The sequence below is a fragment of the Salvia splendens genome, chromosome 11, assembly GCF_004379255.2.
Source record: "Salvia splendens isolate huo1 chromosome 11, SspV2, whole genome shotgun sequence".
In the NCBI taxonomy this organism is placed as follows: Eukaryota; Viridiplantae; Streptophyta; class Magnoliopsida; order Lamiales; family Lamiaceae; genus Salvia; species Salvia splendens.
This window is the reverse complement of record NC_056042.1, coordinates 9253491-9271477: the sequence shown is the minus strand read 5'-3', so window position 1 is coordinate 9271477 and position 17987 is coordinate 9253491. Positions and strand designations below refer to the sequence as shown.

At 43.9% G+C, this 17987-nt stretch overlaps 1 protein-coding gene across 1 annotated transcript; it reads right to left on the bottom strand.

Moving 5' to 3' along the window:
* Positions 1-15419: 15419 nt before the first annotated feature.
* Positions 15420-15902, bottom strand: LOC121754399. Its single transcript, XM_042149762.1, has one exon. It carries the CDS (start codon positions 15900-15902, stop codon positions 15420-15422), a length of 483 nt encoding a protein of 160 aa, XP_042005696.1.
* Between the last annotated feature and the right edge of the window lie 2085 nt (positions 15903-17987).

Sequence of the window (17987 nt, the reverse complement as noted above, 5' to 3'; positions counted from 1 at the left end):
GTTATTGCCGAACAGAAAAATCCTGCCAATGACGAACTAACACAGCCCCAAGAATCCGAAGTAGAACCGCCGGACTGCTGGAGTGGATTCGTAGATGGAGCTTCGAATAAGACGGGAAGTGGAGCTGGTATTCTACTTATCGCTCCCGACGGACACGAGGTAACTTATTCACTTCGGTTCTTATTCCCAACTACTAATAACGAAGCCGAATACGAAGCCCTCCTTGCCGGACTTCAATTAGCGCAAAGTCTATTTGTCAAATCTCTCAAAATTCATTGTGATTCACAAGTCATAGTGAATCACATGCTGGGTACAAGTGAAGCCCGAGATGAGAGGATGAAAAAATACTTGGACAAAGCGCAAAGCATTAGCCGAAGTTTCTCTTATTTTCGGATAATCCGCATTCCCAGAGCGGAAAACAGCCGAGCAGATACTTTAAGTAAGTTGGCCTCATATCCGAGCTCAAAGGTGGAGGAATTACTACACCGAAGCATTGATGAAGCTGAGGTACATTCAGTAACCAGCTCGCCGAACTGGATGACGCCGATCTTACAGTATCTAGATCAAGGACAACTGCCCGAGGATAAGAGAGAAGCTCGGAAAATCACATGCCGAGCACTTCGGTATGAACTTCATAAAGGAGTCCTATACAGAAAGTCCTACCTTCAACCGTTATTGCGATGTGTAGGACCAGAAGAGACGGACTACATCCTTAGAGAAGTTCATGAAGGATCTTGCGGTAGCCACATCGGAGCTAGAGCTTTAGCTAAAAAAGTTCTGAGATGGGGATATTATTGGCCAACTTTGGTACAAGAAGCAGTGCAGCTCGTCAAGACATGTACGAAGTGCCAAATTCATGCAAATATCCCAAGGATGCCGCAGACCGATCTATGTGCTATGCAAAGCCCTTGGCCTTTTATGCAATGGGGCATAGACATAGTAGGACCACTACCACAAGCTCCTCGGCAAATGAAATTCCTTATCGTTGCCGTGGATTACTTCACGAAGTGGGTGGAGGCTGAACCATTAGCTACGATAACGAGCTCGAAGGCATTGGATTTCGTCTGGAAGAACATAGTGTGCCGATTTGGCATACCCCACATCCTCATTTCGGATAATGGGACTCAGTTCACCGACAAGACATTCAAGAATTGGTGCCAAGAGCTGAATATTCAACAGCGGTTCACTTCGGTCTCCCACCCACTAGCAAACGGACAAACGGAGGTAACAAACCGTATCTTGGTGAAAGGGTTAAAAGCTCGGTTAGAACAAGCCAAAGGACAATGGGTAGAAAATCTCCCTCAAGTCCTATGGTCCTACCGAACTACACCCAAAACCTCCAACGGTGAAACTCCGTACAGTCTGGTGTACGGCACTGAAGCCGTGATTCCGGTTGAGATCGGCGTACCCAGTCCCCGAACTCTAAATTTCTCCTCAGAAATGAATGATGACGGACTAAGAGCCGAACTAGATCTGGCCGAAGAAAGAAGAGAATTGGCCTGCATAAAAGCAGCCAAGTACAAGGAGCAAGTAGCCCGGTATTATAACCAAAGGGTGAAAAAGCTGCAATTTCAAGTGGGAGATCTCGTCTTGAGAAACAATGAAGTAAGCCGAGCAGAAAAGCTGGGCAAACTCGAACCCACATGGGAAGGTCCATATCGGGTATCAGAAGTCCTCGGCAAAGGGTCTTACAAATTGACTCACATGTCAGGAGAACAAGTACCCCGAACATGGTACATTTCCAACCTCAAGAAGTTCCATTTGTAAGAGACAGTCCGGTCAGTCAGTCTTGTGTCTAGTTCGGTCCTAGGGGTATGTGCTTTCCTTGTTTTTTACTTGTTTTTCATGTTTGTCTATGTGCGTTTTGTTCGTCTATGTGCGTTTTGTTTGTCTATATGCGTTTTGTCTGTCTGTGTGTGTGTCGTCTCTTACAAATGTTACTGAGGTATCTTGTTCTTCGAAGGCTGATCCCCTTTTTAGAACATATATAAGCCAACGATTGTGAGTCCAAGCTTCTAAGGAGGATACAAGACCACAATTCAGCTTAAGAAACAAGCAGTTCGTCTGAAACGAACTGCAACAAAGGGAAAGTCCGATCCACGCGATAAAACTCGCCGAACTAGGACAAGGAAAAGTCCGATCCACGCGATAAAACTCGCCGAATTAGGACAAGGGAAAGTCCGATCCCCAAATTAGGACAAGGGAAAGTCCGATCCGAGCGATAAAACTCGCCAAATTAGGACACAAGCTTAGTCCGGTCAAAGAAATTTACTTCATAAGACCAAAGACGAGTCCGGTCAAAGAAGTTTACTTCATAAGACCAAAGACGAGTCCGGTCAAAGAAGTTTATTTCATAAGACCGAGGACCAAGTCCGGTCAAAGAAGTTTACTTCATAAGACCAAAGACGAGTCCGGTCAAAGGAGCTTACTTCATAAGACCGAGGACGAGTCCGGTCAAAGAAGTTTACTTCATAAGACCGAGGACGAGCACGATGAAATTTTTTCGCTGAGCTGTAAATACGCAGTGATAGAAGCGAAATGAAGATTTCATTTATTAAAACTTGTTCGGCATACAACTCCGCTGCCCTACGAGAAGGCGTTACGCTATTACAAAGGACTATTCTACTGTCCCTGGTTGCTAAAGTTGAGCCATCTTGATAAGTCGCATTCTAGGCCTTGGTTACTGGTCAGTATAAGGTGCTTTATTGGATAATATCTGCAAAATAGTTGTTAAAGTGTGCAGGTTGAAGTACTAAATCAGGAGGGAAGGTTCAGAAGGAATTCGAGTGAAAAAGCTGCGAAGAGTGTGCAAACTGGTCAGTATGAGCAGAAAATACGCAAACTGGTCAGGATGGATGCTACAGAACTGGACACGAGAAGGAAGGACTTGCTTGGAATAATCACCTATCTAAAGAAGGGCAAAATTGTCATTCCACATGAAGAGAAAGCACTAGAAATTAGGGCAAGCCACCCTATAAATAGGAGCTGAACATAAAGAAAAGGGGAATCGACACACCACTTTACTTAGGACTTATCATCACTTTTGAGGAGAATAGCTCCACTAGCTCTTAGTTCCATCTAAATCCAGCATCCTGACTTGAAGATTCCGGCCACCTGCCGGCGAGGAGCATCATGCCTGATTCATTCCAGCCGCCGTAGTTCCAGAAATTCCTCCAGTTTCAGTTTCCGATGAGCCAAACAATCTTTTACTTGCTTTGTTTTTAAGATTTCTTAGTTTAAGAACTTGTTTTTGCCTGCCTTTGACTTGGATTCCAGTAGCTACTTAGTTGAAACATCTTTTGGGTGATAATCTTGAATGCAATGAAGTTTATTGTGGTTTTATTTTATGTTTCAGCTTGCTTATTATTTCTTTCTGCCTAGTAACTAGATCTGGTAGTTTTACGTTGATTTTTGTTGTTTAAGTGCTTGAATCTGCTTTGCTTAGTTAGATCAAGGTTTTCTTAGAGTGTTTACAGGTTTTAATCGGGTTAAGGTCCTCAAAAATGCATGAGAATCGTTTCTGCTTGCTTCTGTCACCTTGTCCCGCTGACCAGTTTGCGTAGATCTCAGTTTTCTTAGCTTTCGTTCTCGATTTCAGGTTAAATATTGCATTTTCGAATTTTCAAGCTTGATCATTCATCAATGGAGTTTTTTAGATCTTGTTGTTTAGCTTGGTGAAGAAGATAATGTCACAATCAAAGAGTGGGACCACTTGTGTTGCTTTTGTTGCTTTTTGCTTTTGTACTTGCACTTTTTCAGCTTTTCTGCACACCCAGGAGACAGTCTGCCAGCATGTCCTTTGATTCTGTTTACCTTTTGTCTAGTCATTTTTAGTAAGTTTTGTCTAGTAGCTTCTCACATACACACTCGTACACGCACTTTAATTTCTCTTAGCACGCAGCATTTAGAGCCCACCCTGACCTACTGGTCAGGAGGGGTATAGGTTCCATTTCATTTTCCGACTAGGTAAAACTCAACCCCAAAAAGCGTGGTAGCTAACCAACCGCTCCCAGAATGTCATCGCAAGTGTATCTCGCCTACATCCATCTCTGTGGGATTCGACCCTTACTCCACTATACTAGCCAGTAGAAGTGGGTTGAGGTATTTTTTTGTTGATAGGGAAGATAGACACAGACCCAACGACACAGCTAGATCTAGGTACCCTCCTGGCCAGCTGACACACACACACAGAGTCATAGTCTCATCTTTTCACTCCTATCAAATGGCGCCGTTGCCGGGGATGGATGGCGTTTTTGCATACATTTGTTGCATGACATTTTGGTGTACATATAGTTAATTATTTTTCTTTTCTTTTGTTTATTAGTTTATGAGGAGTTTTGTTAAGAATTTTGGTGTAAATATTGTAGATAAACTTTTCTTTATTTTTTGTGTTCCGCAGTTAAATGAAACTGAGTCCAACTGGCCAAAGGAAGAAGGGGTGAATCCAGTCACCACTCATTCAGAATTAACCACTGCCTTGCCTGTTGACTTGGATGCGAGCGATGAGGAGGATCGCGGCACAGCCATCAAGAGTGAACCGGAATCAATATCCGCAGCTGAAGATGAGAAAGCCAACAAGGCTGACGACCAGGAAGATGATCCCGAGATAAGCTCATTGTACGCCCACTTGGATGGTGAACCACCGCAAGCAATCGTCATGACCCTAGGTCAAGAAGCAGTCTACGTGAAGCCTCGTATTATGGCCGTCCTGCCTGTGTTCTTGGGGAGGAGTTGTGACAACCCATACGAGTTCTTGCATGAATTTTGCAAAATCTGCAAGGCTCAAAAGCGGCCAGCGGGGTCGAGCGAAAATGATTACAGACTGAAGGCCCTTCCCCTTGCCCTAAAAGGGGAGGCGAATACTTGGTTCAAGAGGCTGCCACCAAATTGTATCAGAACCTGGTCTGACTTCAAGATGATGTTCTTGGATCAGTTCTTCCCAGCGGCCAGGACAAGCGCACTAAGAGAAAAAATTCGAAGAGTTACACAAAGTTATGATGAGACCCTTACTCAGTACTGGTCAAGATACATGGGTCTGTTGGATGCATGTCCGAACCATCGCATGACGGATATTGAGATACACCATACCTTCTATGAGGGGATGAACAAGGCAACCAAGGATCTTGTAAACTCATCGTCCGGAGGAAGCTTCACGCAACTACGGGTCAGCGAAGCGAAGAGGGTCCTAGGGAAGCTACTGAGTGCAAAGAAGGAGTACGACAATTCAAGGGATGGATACAGCCGAGAAAGGGTTGCAAGTGCCTCGTTTACTGATCAGGAGCAGAAGCTTGAACAGAAGATGGATTTGAAGATGGAGGAGTTGAAGAAGACACTTCTGAGTGCAATTGAGAAAAACACTCCACCACCTTCCTCAACTGGGAGCTACAAGGGTGCAAAGCAAGGGAATCAAGGGTTGACCTATGATCAGCCAAACGACTTGGCCAGTATGGAGCAGGTCAATGCTGCCGGCTACTTTAATTCAAGTGGGAATTGGATCCAGGGTAGGCAACGGGATGCACCATGGAGGGATCACCCGAACTTTCGTTGGGGAGATGGGAACCAGAATCAAAACCAAGGTCAAGGTCAGAACCAATATAACTCCCATCCGAACCAAAACCCAAACTGTGGCCTAGCAAACCCTGACCACCAGTTTAACTGGTCAGGAAGGAACCAACAACCCCAAAACCAAAACCCACAAAACCAAAACTCTAACCCTAACCAGCATCACTACCCCAACCAGTTCAGTCAGTACCCTTCATACCGAAATCAGCCAAACTACCCCTACAACCAAAACCATCCATACTACCAGTCGTATCCCAACGGCCAGTATAACTCCCATCACCAGCAATATCCCTACCAACACCACCTGAATCCCAATCACAGTCAATCCCACAACTCTAACCAATTCGGCCAGTACCCCTCTCATCAAAATCAGCCAAACTATTCCTACCACCCATACCCTAACACCCAGTATAATCCCCACCATCAGCAAAACCCTAACCATTTCCCACACCAAAACAAGTCAGAAAGATCTATGGAAGAGATGATGGGAGAGATGCTTGCTTACCAACAAACCATGAGGAGTGAATTTCAGTCAAATAATGAAGTGGTGCAAGGCATGCAAAACGCCCAGAAAGAGCATAAAGAAAATATGGACATGTTGAATAAGCAACTGTCTTACCTGGCCAGTTCGATGAACGAGATTTGTGGGAATGCGGAAAGGCTCCCAGTTATGGTGCACATACATGACAAGCCTAATGTTAGCAAGGTGACATTGTGGTCAAGAACATCATACAAGGAGCTTGAAGGGAATGAGTCATTTGGGGAATCAAGCAAGACGAAGGATATGGAGGACATACTGATCAAGAGGAGTGGTCCTGATAAAACTGAACCAGTTGCTGAACCTCAAATCAACCAGGGTCTGGAAGAGAGTTCAAGGGAAGCCACCAAAGAACCTGATGAAGAGGATATTGAAGAGACTATTTGTCGGAAGTCAAGATTCGCTAGAGCCACTTGGGCTCACCTACTGGCCGAGAAGAATGCAGAGAGAAAACAAGGGATGAAGCGCGCATCGAGGCGAATCATCGGGCGTAGGATTGGGAAAAAGAAGGGGCCCAGCAAGGTTCATGATCTTGTAGAGATCTCAAGTGAGGAGGACAAGACTCCTTGCAACAAAAAGAAGAGAAAGGACACTGATACTGACCAGGAAGATAGTGGACCTCCTACAAAACCTGGGGAGGATCCAAAACATAATACAACCAAGTCAGAGACCCCTGCTGTTGCTGGACATCCGTCATCGACCCTTACTATCCAGGAAGGGGGTTCTCCTACAAAACCTGGGGAGAACCCGACTGCTACTTTCGCCCAGCCAGTACAGGAGGCCAACATCGACAATCCACTTGCCATCCCTGCTACCCAGAAAGAGACACCAGTACCAGAAACTGACTTACAGGAAAATCAAGATAAAGAAGGAAAATGCAACCAAGAAAGAAAGAGGAAAGACAATGGGGCAGCAAAGCAAAAGAAGGAGACCAAGAAGCCCAGGGTGGTCCTATCGGCCATTATGATCAAGAAGCTGGGACAAGTGCCCAAACTGATCGGGAGCAAGGTCCCCAGCAACCATCATCTGCGGCCCATGGAAAAGAGGAAAATCAAGGGGACTTTCAAGAATCATAAGAAAAAGAGTGACACCCTGATGTGTACCAACAAAGGAACCCGAGAAGGAAACTGCACAAGGCTCCTAACCAGAGAGGATCCAAAGGAGAAGATGACCGACCCTACCAACTGACCAGTTAGCTTTCTTTTTATTTTCAGTAAACTTGAGTTTTTTTTCTAGTTGTGTTAATTTTTTTGGTACATGTTTTAGCATGCGTATACCCTCATTCATAACACTTAGTCTATTCCATAGTCTAAGTGTGAGAAGAAGAGGGTTTACAACTTTATATGTGTTTAGGATGTTTAGAAGTTGTCTTTGTTTTGTGTTTTTTTTATGTGAGTCCTATACCTTCTCCCACTTAGCCTATTGCATAGTCTAAGTGTGAGAAGTTTTTGTTGACATAGTATGTTTTGCATATTAGTTCTTGTTCCACATTGTCTATGTGTTCTCTATGTTCGTTATTCTTCTCCCACTTAGCCTATTACATAGTCTAAGTGTGAGAAGTTTCATATATAATATGTTTTCCATGTATTATGTGCTTTCTGGTCTTTTGTGTTTCTATGTGTTGGATACTGGTCATCCTGTTTTCCACTTCACTAAACTTGCGTGAAGGCAAGCAAGGATGAAGTGGGAGGAGGAGATAATGGCCAGTATAATTGTATATATGTGTTGTCATGTGTTGTGTCAGTCCCTAGTAAGTCAGTTTAGGTTAAGTTTTGTTTTTTAGGACATGTGTTAAAACACGGGCTTAAAACTCAACTGCCTCAAACTGACGGTGAGGGGAATTGAGGGAGATAAGGCATGCTGGACAATGGAAACCACCCCCCTTAGTATCTCCTAGTCAGTATAGATGACGCAAGTATGAGAGAAAAACTCATCCTTAGAGCCAGATACAAAAGCCCTCTTAAATTGTGAGTTATAAGCCTAAGTGGAACCACTTTCCACCAATTTAGAAAAGAAAAGAGTGCCTGCCACATGATGCCTAGGGTAAGGTGACTGCGTGTAGCAAGTCCTGAAGGCAGTAGGAAACCCCCCATCTTAAAAAAAAAAAAAACCATCCTTTAGAACCCCTCTTTCTAGCCAAATCTATACCCAAATATATAACCCACAAGCCACTGGGACTGTGTGTGCGAGGCATAAGGCAAGAAGGCGACTGGCCAGGAGGACATACAAGAAAAAAACAACTAGAAAAAGAAATCGAGAAGGAAGGAGAAAATCGATCAGGAGAAATTCCAGGTCCAAAAAAATATAAGAAGGAATAAGGGTGGCGAAGCCACATAAAGAAATGTTGAAGAAAATGGTCAAAAACACTTGACCACAAAAAGAAAGAAGAAGGAATAAGGGTGGCGAAGCCACAAAGAAGCTACTGACCAGTTGGAGTCCAATATCAGAAAACGTCCAGCCAAAGAGAAGCAACAGCCAAGAGCTCAAATGCACACAGTTCCCCCACATCGAAATAAAGTAGTAGTTTTTGAACCTTAGAGCCTTAGGAACATCTACCCCATACACTACAAACCAATAGCCCCGTTACAAACCTTAAAGCCCTTCAGGAGCCGCACGTGAGATCTGAGTCCGAAGCTTCTGTGGTTCAGCATTTTGAGAGAAAACAGTCCTAATATCCCTAGTGAGGAATGAGCGACTGAGCGAATCTGGTGTTTGGCCGAGAGTTTGGGTGATCTTGACGAGCAGATATACTGACTGGGAAGGAAAAGGGGGGCGGCAGAAGTTCAAGGCTGTCTAAGGCCGGATTGCACCTAATCCCAAGGGGAGGGATGGTTGAAAATATAGCCCGTTCAATGTGTTTAAGTGCTTGTGAGTCTGTTTATGTGTGTTGTCCGTCGTTTATGTGTTTTTCTTTGCGTCCAAGTTTTAGAGTCTTAGGTCGGTCAGGGGTGTAACCAGGCTAGAATTCGACTTATTTCTTTATGTTTGTTCTTCACGCTTGAGGACAAGCATGTGGTAAGTGTGAGCAGTTTGATAAGTCGCATTCTAGGCCTTGGTTACTGGTCAGTATAAGGTGCTTTATTGGATAATATCTGCAAAATAGTTGTTAAAGTGTGCAGGTTGAAGTACTAAATCAGGAGGGAAGGTTCAGAAGGAATTCGAGTGAAAAAGCTGCGAAGAGTGTGCAAACTGGTCAGTATGAGCAGAAAATACGCAAACTGGTCAGGATGGATGCTACAGAACTGGACACGAGAAGGAAGGACTTGCTTGGAATAATCACCTATCTAAAGAAGGGCAAAATTGTCATTCCACATGAAGAGAAAGCCCTAGAAATTAGGGCAAGCCACCCTATAAATAGGAGCTGAACATAAAGAAAAGGGGAATCGACACACCACTTTACTTAGGACTTATCATCACTTTTGAGGAGAATAGCTCCACTAGCTCTTAGTTCCATCTAAATCCAGCATCCTGACTTGAAGATTCCGGCCACCTGCCGGCGAGGAGCATCATGCCTGATTCATTCCAGCCGCCGTAGTTCCAGAAATTCCTCCAGTTTCAGTTTCCGATGAGCCAAACAATCTTTTACTTGCTTTGTTTTTAAGATTTCTTAGTTTAAGAACTTGTTTTTGCCTGCCTTTGACTTGGATTCCAGTAGCTACTTAGTTGAAACATCTTTTGGGTGATAATCTTGAATGCAATGAAGTTTATTGTGGTTTTATTTTATGTTTCAGCTTGCTTATTATTTCTTTCTGCCTAGTAACTAGATCTGGTAGTTTTACGTTGATTTTTGTTGTTTAAGTGCTTGAATCTGCTTTGCTTAGTTAGATCAAGGTTTTCTTAGAGTGTTTACAGGTTTTAATCGGGTTAAGGTCCTCAAAAATGCATGAGAATCGTTTCTGCTTGCTTCTGTCACCTTGTCCCGCTGACCAGTTTGCGTAGATCTCAGTTTTCTTAGCTTTCGTTCTCGATTTCAGGTTAAATATTGCATTTTCGAATTTTCAAGCTTGATCATTCATCAATGGAGTTTTTTAGATCTTGTTGTTTAGCTTGGTGAAGAAGATAATGTCACAATCAAAGAGTGGGACCACTTGTGTTGCTTTTGTTGCTTTTTGCTTTTGTACTTGCACTTTTTCAGCTTTTCTGCACACCCAGGAGACAGTCTGCCAGCATGTCCTTTGATTCTGTTTACCTTTTGTCTAGTCATTTTTAGTAAGTTTTGTCTAGTAGCTTCTCACATACACACTCGTACACGCACTTTAATTTCTCTTAGCACGCAGCATTTAGAGCCCACCCTGACCTACTGGTCAGGAGGGGTATAGGTTCCATTTCATTTTCCGACTAGGTAAAACTCAACCCCAAAAATCGTGGTAGCTAACCAACCGCTCCCAGAATGTCATCGCAAGTGTATCTCGCCTACATCCATCTCTGTGGGATTCGACCCTTACTCCACTATACTAGCCAGTAGAAGTGGGTTGAGGTATTTTTTTGTTGATAGGGAAGATAGACACAGACCCAACGACACAGCTAGATCTAGGTACCCTCCTGGCCAGCTGACACACACACACAGAGTCATAGTCTCATCTTTTCACTCCTATCACATCTATTCACAAAATCCTCGTGAAGCCGAGTTCGGGCGTTCTCGGCAGCTGAAGAATAAGCAGGTCGACGAGATGCTCTAATCGACCTACCGCCTCTTCCCTGAGCCCGGGAAGCTCTAGCACCTCGGCGGCGAAGAGTCTCTTCACGAAGCATTTGTTGATCTTGCTCACTCATAATCACAGCTCCTCTACGAACTTCAGTCCGTCCTTGTCTTGACGTTTCCGGTTCCTCCTGAGTCCGTTCTCGTCTTGACGTTTCCGGCTGTTCCTGAGTTCGTTGCTGACTTGGAGTAGGGTTTTGAGCAAGTGAATCAGGGGTTTGAGCTGGAGTGCGACCATCTGTTGGCGGGAAATGCCTAAGGAATCTCTCGATTGAGGGACGCCGGGAAAGAATGATGTCGTACCGAGAAGCCCAGCGCCGCAATGATTTCACGACTTGTTGGCAAGCCGAGCTCTCCAGCGCATTGTTCCTCCGGAGTACGTGATATTCCTCCCACAGTTCGTCAACTCGTTCCTGAACTTCAGAGATGGTCATTCCCCCGCGCCTGCAGATGAAATCCTCATACGCAGTCCTCTCAGCGACGGCAGTGTTCAGCTCGGCCTCCAGATCTTTCTTTTCGGACTCTAAGTCCTTATTGTCGGCCTCCAGCTTCACTAAACAAGCCAAGAGTTCGTCATTCTTCATCTGGTCAGCTATGGCTTTTTTCTCAGCTTCGTCTAAAGCGGAAGAGTACAGCCGCTTCCAGTGAAGTACCTCCAGCTCCTTAAGAGTTAAGAATACAAAGCAGCCTATGTCAGTTCGGCATTTCAGTTTACTGAGCAGGTAGTAAACCACAACAGGAGTAAAAGAGAGTACGAAAAGCTATACGAAGACACAAGTGCAGAAAGAAGAATTTTTTCATTCATAAGAAAAAATTTTTACACGAGGGCTTCAAGGCCATTTTACAACAAGGAAGAAACTAAACTAAGAGAAGGGAGACGAAATCATACTCCGCCAGCTTCGTCTCCGGCTCCTCGGTGAGGTTCAGCTTCCTTCTCCTTGTCTGCCTCAGCTTCAGCCTCGGCCTCCTTGCTCCCCCCAGCCTGCTCGGTGCCCCCATCACCGATCAGCAGCACCTCTTGCTCGGCCTGCCTGTCTCCGGTCTGCTGATCAAGCTGCTCGGTTTCACCCTCTCCGTGGAAAATTGGAACGGGTGAAACTGGCCCTAAGGAGGCAAAGATAGCCTCCATATTCTCATCCCGGTCAGCTCGGCAACTACGAACTCGGTCAGCAGAAAGCAGGACCGAGGACGAAGCAAGCTCCTCAAGGAGCGGCAGACTCTGGAGACGAGCTGCTATCTCTCGGCCGTACAGCGGCAGGACGACTTCGGGCCCCTGCTCGGCATTATCGGTCATCAGTTTCAGCAGATCACCGACAAAGGCCGAAAATTGATTGCTCAGAAAGAGTTTCTCCGCGAAAGCACGGAGAACCTCCCCTTGGGCAACCACGGCGGCAGCATCCCTCCGTTTCGTCTGCTCTCGCTGGATGACGAGCTGGTTTTTGGCAAACTGGGCTTCATCCTGGGCCGAGATCCTAGCAGCTCTGGCCTTCTCAAAGTCTGCCTTAGCCTGTTCGGCCTGGTGACGAGCAGCCGCCAACTTCCTCTGCATCTCAGCATAATCGTTGGACGCTTTGGAGAGTTCAACGGCGACGAGCTTGGAGAGCATATCGTTCCTCTGAAAATGGAAAAAGGAAAAAGTCAACCAAGGGGCCACAAAAAATACAGGAAAAAAGCAAGGCCAGAAAATCAAGAAGAGAATTCACCTCGGCGAAGTCCGTGGGCCATAAAAATGGCTCACAGATATGTTCCGAAGGAGGCGCCAAGACCACGTCTTTCTCTGGCGCTCTTGGGGGCTTCTGGGTCTTCCCCTTCCCCTTTGCCGAAGTGGACTCCGGCTTTTTTGGATCCGAAGAAGAGGTCTTTAGCCTCTTCGGATTCTTCTCGGCATCAGGCGCCGAGCTGGTAGCCTTCTGTTTCTCCGGCTCCTTAAGCTCGGAGGATTTGCGGCTAATCTTATTTAGCATGTTCACTGCCAAAAAGCAAGAAAGCAAAGTTAGTTTTCGCCACAAAAGCAGTAAGGCACAAAAAAGAATTCCTCACCCTCGGTCTCTTCATCCGAAGACGAGGAGTAGAACACGAAGTCGCCCTTGACGAGCTCAGACTCCAGGTACTGCTTCCTAATCATAGGAATCTTATTGAGCTCGCCCTCGAGCTCGTCCAACGGTTCTAACCGAGGATGAGGAATCACGGACTTCGGCCCTCTCCAGGGAAAGCCCGGAGCCGCTGTCCTATTATAAAAAAAGAAGCGATGTTGCCACTTTGGCCACTTGGTTTTGCAGAAGGCCCTAAAAGGCTGTAAAGGGATCAAGTAAAACCAAGATCCTTTTCTCTTAAACTGGAAAAAATTAAGGATTGCCCTCAGAGACAGATCCTTATCTAGCCTACGCAGTTCGGCAGCAAAGGCCGATAAGTGCCTCCAAGAATTCGGAGTCACCTGACCTAAAGGGAGTTGAAAAAAATCTAGCAGCTCTACAAAGGCAGGGGGAAGAGGGAAACGAAGCCCGCATTCCAAGCCGGCTTCATAAACGGTGGCGTAACCCTCCGGCGGCGAGTCAGCCCTATGAAGGTCGTCGGGAATCGCAACCTTCCCCCCAGGAAAAAAATATTTTTCGTGTAAGGATATCACAGTATCCTTACTCAAGATGCTGTGAAAATACTCTACGGTCTTCTCCCCGGATTCTTTCCGGCTAGAAGACCCCTTACCCCCTTTCCTACCGCTACCTGACTCAGAAGAAGAAGAAGAAGACATGGTTCTTACTCTTTGAAAGTCTGAAGAAATTCTGAAGAAATTCTTGAAAGTGGAAGGAAATTTTTGCGCAAAAGAGAGAGAAGGCAGAAGAAGCAATAGCAAAAGTGTTCAAATGATGAAGAAAGGACGTATTTATCAGATTCGGAGAAGATTTCAAAATCATCGCACCGTTTCGAATCCCACCTTTTCAGGATTCAACGGCCGGATTTTACTGTCGCATTTAATGCAGTCACGCGCAAGGCACGTCCCCTGACGTCAGCCTCCCCCGTACCTTTATCCAGAATGCCGAAGTGACTCGCTTCGCCGAAGTGATTCACTTCGCTTTTCGGGGGGGGTAGTGATGGGGTACGTACTAAACAAGCCCAATAGCAGTGACGGCCCATCAGCCCAAAGCCCAAGGAAGAGTATCAGTTCGGCATTACCAAAGAGTTCGGCCCCAGCCTACAGCTCGGTAAAAGCCGACCAATCAGTTCGGCATTACCAAAGAGTTCGGCCCCAGCCTACAGCTCGGTAAAAGCCGACCAATCAAGCTCTACTCTCAGATCGGCAAAAGCTGCTCGGTCATAGTTCAGAAGTTCGGTCTCAGTATTCGACCGAACTGGGAGATAGTGGACTCATGCAGAACCTCCACGACCTCCACTACACGATCTATTTAGTGGTGTCAACTCATGCAGGATCTCATGCAGGATAGCGGACCAAACAAAGAGATAGTGGACCCATGCAGGATCTCATGACCTCCACGACATCCACTACCTAGTTAGTGGTGATGCAAGCCACGACCTAGTTAGTGGTGATGCAAGCCACGATCTTAGTTCAATGTATAAATAGAACTTAGATCAGATAGAAAAGGGGCTCTAGACATCAAATATCATATAGCAAGTCTGTATTTGTAAGCTGTAAACCAGATCAAGCAATACAATCTTGCCCTCCTTTCTTCCCGTGGACGTAGATTTACCTCAGTAAATCGAACCACGTAATTCCTTGTGTCGTGATCTATATTTTTCACCCGCATTTGTTACCATCAAAAATTCGCCAAACCATCAATGAGTATACCTTATATTTAGAGGTTGATTCCAGTTCTCCAGCTCTATGACCTTGACAGTACAAATGGGACATTTATAAACAAGAAAGCAGGTCAAATTTTAAATATTCTACCAGGTGGTTGGTGGTTTTTATCTGGCGAAAGCATGTGATACAATTCTCTCTTGAGAGACAATTGGAATCTCAGAAAACATATGATAACATTAAACAATGCAAGTCACTCGTGTTCATGAATCTCATCATATTTGTTGTGAGTTATTATATTCTTGAAAATTTTCTTCCTTTTAACTACATTAATCTTTTCTAGACAGCAAGTTAAAAAGCATGCACATATTTTTTACCATTTTTTTTCTAGATATTTAGAAATTCTTTATCTTGGTTTAATGAGAAAATAGAAATAAGAGAAAGCAAGAAAATAAAAAGACAAGCGATGTCGTACAAATCTTTGAGAATTTTGTTAGGTTGATGATCAAGGAAAAATATACAACTATACATCATTCTGTTTCTTTTTTTTTTCTTTTTCTCTTTTTTTTTTAATCTACAAAATTGTTGATCTCATAATGAGTCTAATTGTGGAGAATGTTGAGAAGAGACACTCTGGTTTTGATCAACTGCCTGAAGATTGATTCGAGATCTTCTTCAACAACTTGAATGTCTGAATCCATCTCTTTTATGTGATTCACGAGCTCGTTTTCTTGGTTCAGTTGCAAGAATGATTCCACCTTTTTGAACTCATTTTCGTCAGCGGATACTTTCTTGGAGTGCATCAGCTTTGGCAGCAAGGATCTCATGCTTTCGTGCACCTTTGTTCCCAACACGTAGGACAACAGTCACTCGAGCATTGAAATGGCAATATACTCTGCATCCTTCAATATGGAACCATTATCACAAGTGGCCGAGGTGCTACACCTCATGTCCTTCAAACACTTTTGCATCATTTTCTTCAACTTCTTTCTGGAAGAAAGGTAGGCGTTGATGCCTTGAACATCCTTTCTCCTTACAGCAGACAGAAGATCTCTTAAATCTTTCTTTGCAAGAGAGATGAGATCTTTAACTGAACTGCAAGCATCCAATAGCTTAATGTAATCATCCACACCTTCCTCAGAAACAATCTGATGAATGTGAGACAAAAGAAGCAAATCGTCAATGCTCTCATACAAGTTTCTCAGGCCATTTATTTTTCCATTTAATGATGAGAGCGATGAACAAGTAGCTTCTGATGACCTTAATCTGGATAAGTTGTCATCGACCTGTGAAACAGCAGGATGGGATGAAGAAGGGAAACTAAGAGAGCGGCCGTGATGAAGAGCCATTGTTTTCTTTTAGTTGTTTGTTATTGGTGAAAATAAGGGATAGAATTGAGTTGAATTGATGATTGAATGAAGAAAATTGTGATGTATCTTCTTAATATAGAGTAGTAGGGAAGAGGACATGAAGAATCACACGTGCATATCGTTCATTCATCGTTTGGTGTACATATTATATAGCTCTGTGCCCTCCAACAGATGCACAGAACTGCCAAATAATATTTTGTTTCTTCATTTTGTCTGAGATGCATACAAACTTTTACTATTTTGTAGCCAACCTGTAATATACTTCACTTTGGATCTGCATTCATGCATGAAAATGTGACAGCTCTTCTAATAAAAGTCGTATGTGTAGTGTATATATATTATATAGCTTTGTGCCCTCTGACATAAGCATTGATTTACAAATGATACTCCATATTTTATACTACATTTTTTCTGAGATCATGAAGATATGGGTTGAATTGTAGTTTGTTTGAGAAAATGTAGACATAGCCGGAACAATAATGAATCTCCTTTAATACCTATTTTTCTTGTTCTGAAAAAATATACTATTGTCCATCCATCTGTATATATACAACCATTTCTAGGCAGATATTTATTGCTTCAGTTTATTGGCCTGTTTTGTACTCCATATTGATAACAAGTGGAGAAACTGGCAGTTTTTTGCTTTTTGGAGTTGAAAACATCTTGGTACTTCAATTCTCTTAGAAAGTGCAAATATTGGAGTTTTTTGAGGCCACAAATGAGCTGATTTAAGGTCTGAGGAGAAAAGTGAGTAAGTTGAGTTGAAGAGGAGAGTGTATCAAGGCAAGGAAATAAGTTCAACATATGAATAACTTGATGGCTGCCTCGACAGATGAATACAGAAGTTGATGTCTTGATTTTTTGTTATATTGTGGATATCAAAGAGGCATGGAAATTGTCGAACGAAGGAAAGATTGTAAAATTGATGGATTCGGCCAAATGTGATAGTGGAATGGAGGATGACATAATGCACAGCAGACACATACAGCTCTCTGTCCTCTACCAAGAGTTCAAGTAAATATGTTCAGTTAATGATCTCACTTCTTCGAGAGTTGATTACCTTCTTTAACTATGCTTATGGAAACTGAATACATGATTATGTTGTTGGGTATCAATGGTACTCCATGATCAATTATAAACACACACACAAACATAATTTTATTATACTCGATAACAGTGTACGAAACACCAATACACAACACGATGGTGTACACACCTCACAAGACACCTGCGAAGGCGAGAACACACCTCTAGATGGATGAGGACACACCACACACACTCTAGCTATTAACTCTATCTCGCTTAACACCACACGTACATACACTCTTGTGTACTCTACAAAATGGCCTAGTGCCTATATTTATAGTAGTATAAGTTGGTTGTTTTGCCGACTTTGAATTGGCTAGAGTATTCTAGCCTATTACCATAGTATAATATACCTAAATCTAATTATTTAATTAGATGTAAATTGTAATATGTTATGTAATTATGGAGATCTTTCTGCAACTGAGGGGAGGCTGTATTTTACGCGGACGGGATCCTGTTGTATGAGGTGAACACCGGGATGTGGAGGCAGTACGTAGTCCCTGCCCCTCCTCACATGAGTCTGAGAGGTCACACAGTGGCAGAGAGCGAGGGCAGGATCATGTTGGTGGGCCTGCGGAAGGAGGGTGCAGCGTTATGCGTATGCATATGGTATGGGAGTTAGACATTATGAATATGCAGTGGAAGGAGGTTGACAGAATGCCTAACGGATGTTGCTTGAATTTTCATGGAAAGAAGAACGTTAACAAAGCCTTGCTTATGCTATCCCTGCAAAAATATAGCTACACGAATCAATTTTTTACGTACCATCTATCCACCCGGGAATGGCTCAAGCTCCCCGGCTCTGTGCTACCGACTACCCACACCCGGAGGCGGAACACTATATGGCTTTCCTACGGCATTGCTTTTCACCCTTGTTTGACTGCAATTCCATAGTTTAGATTTCTAACTCTACACTTTTATTTAATTGTTGGATTTTGATCCTCTACAAGCCATCCATTGTTTTTTTCTTGTTTGTTC

What these genes read in the sequence shown, in the direction of transcription:
- LOC121754399 (XM_042149762.1), bottom strand. Translation starts at nt 15,902, where the DNA reads ATGGCTCTTCATCACGGCCGCTCTCTTAGTTTCCCTTCTTCATCCCAT.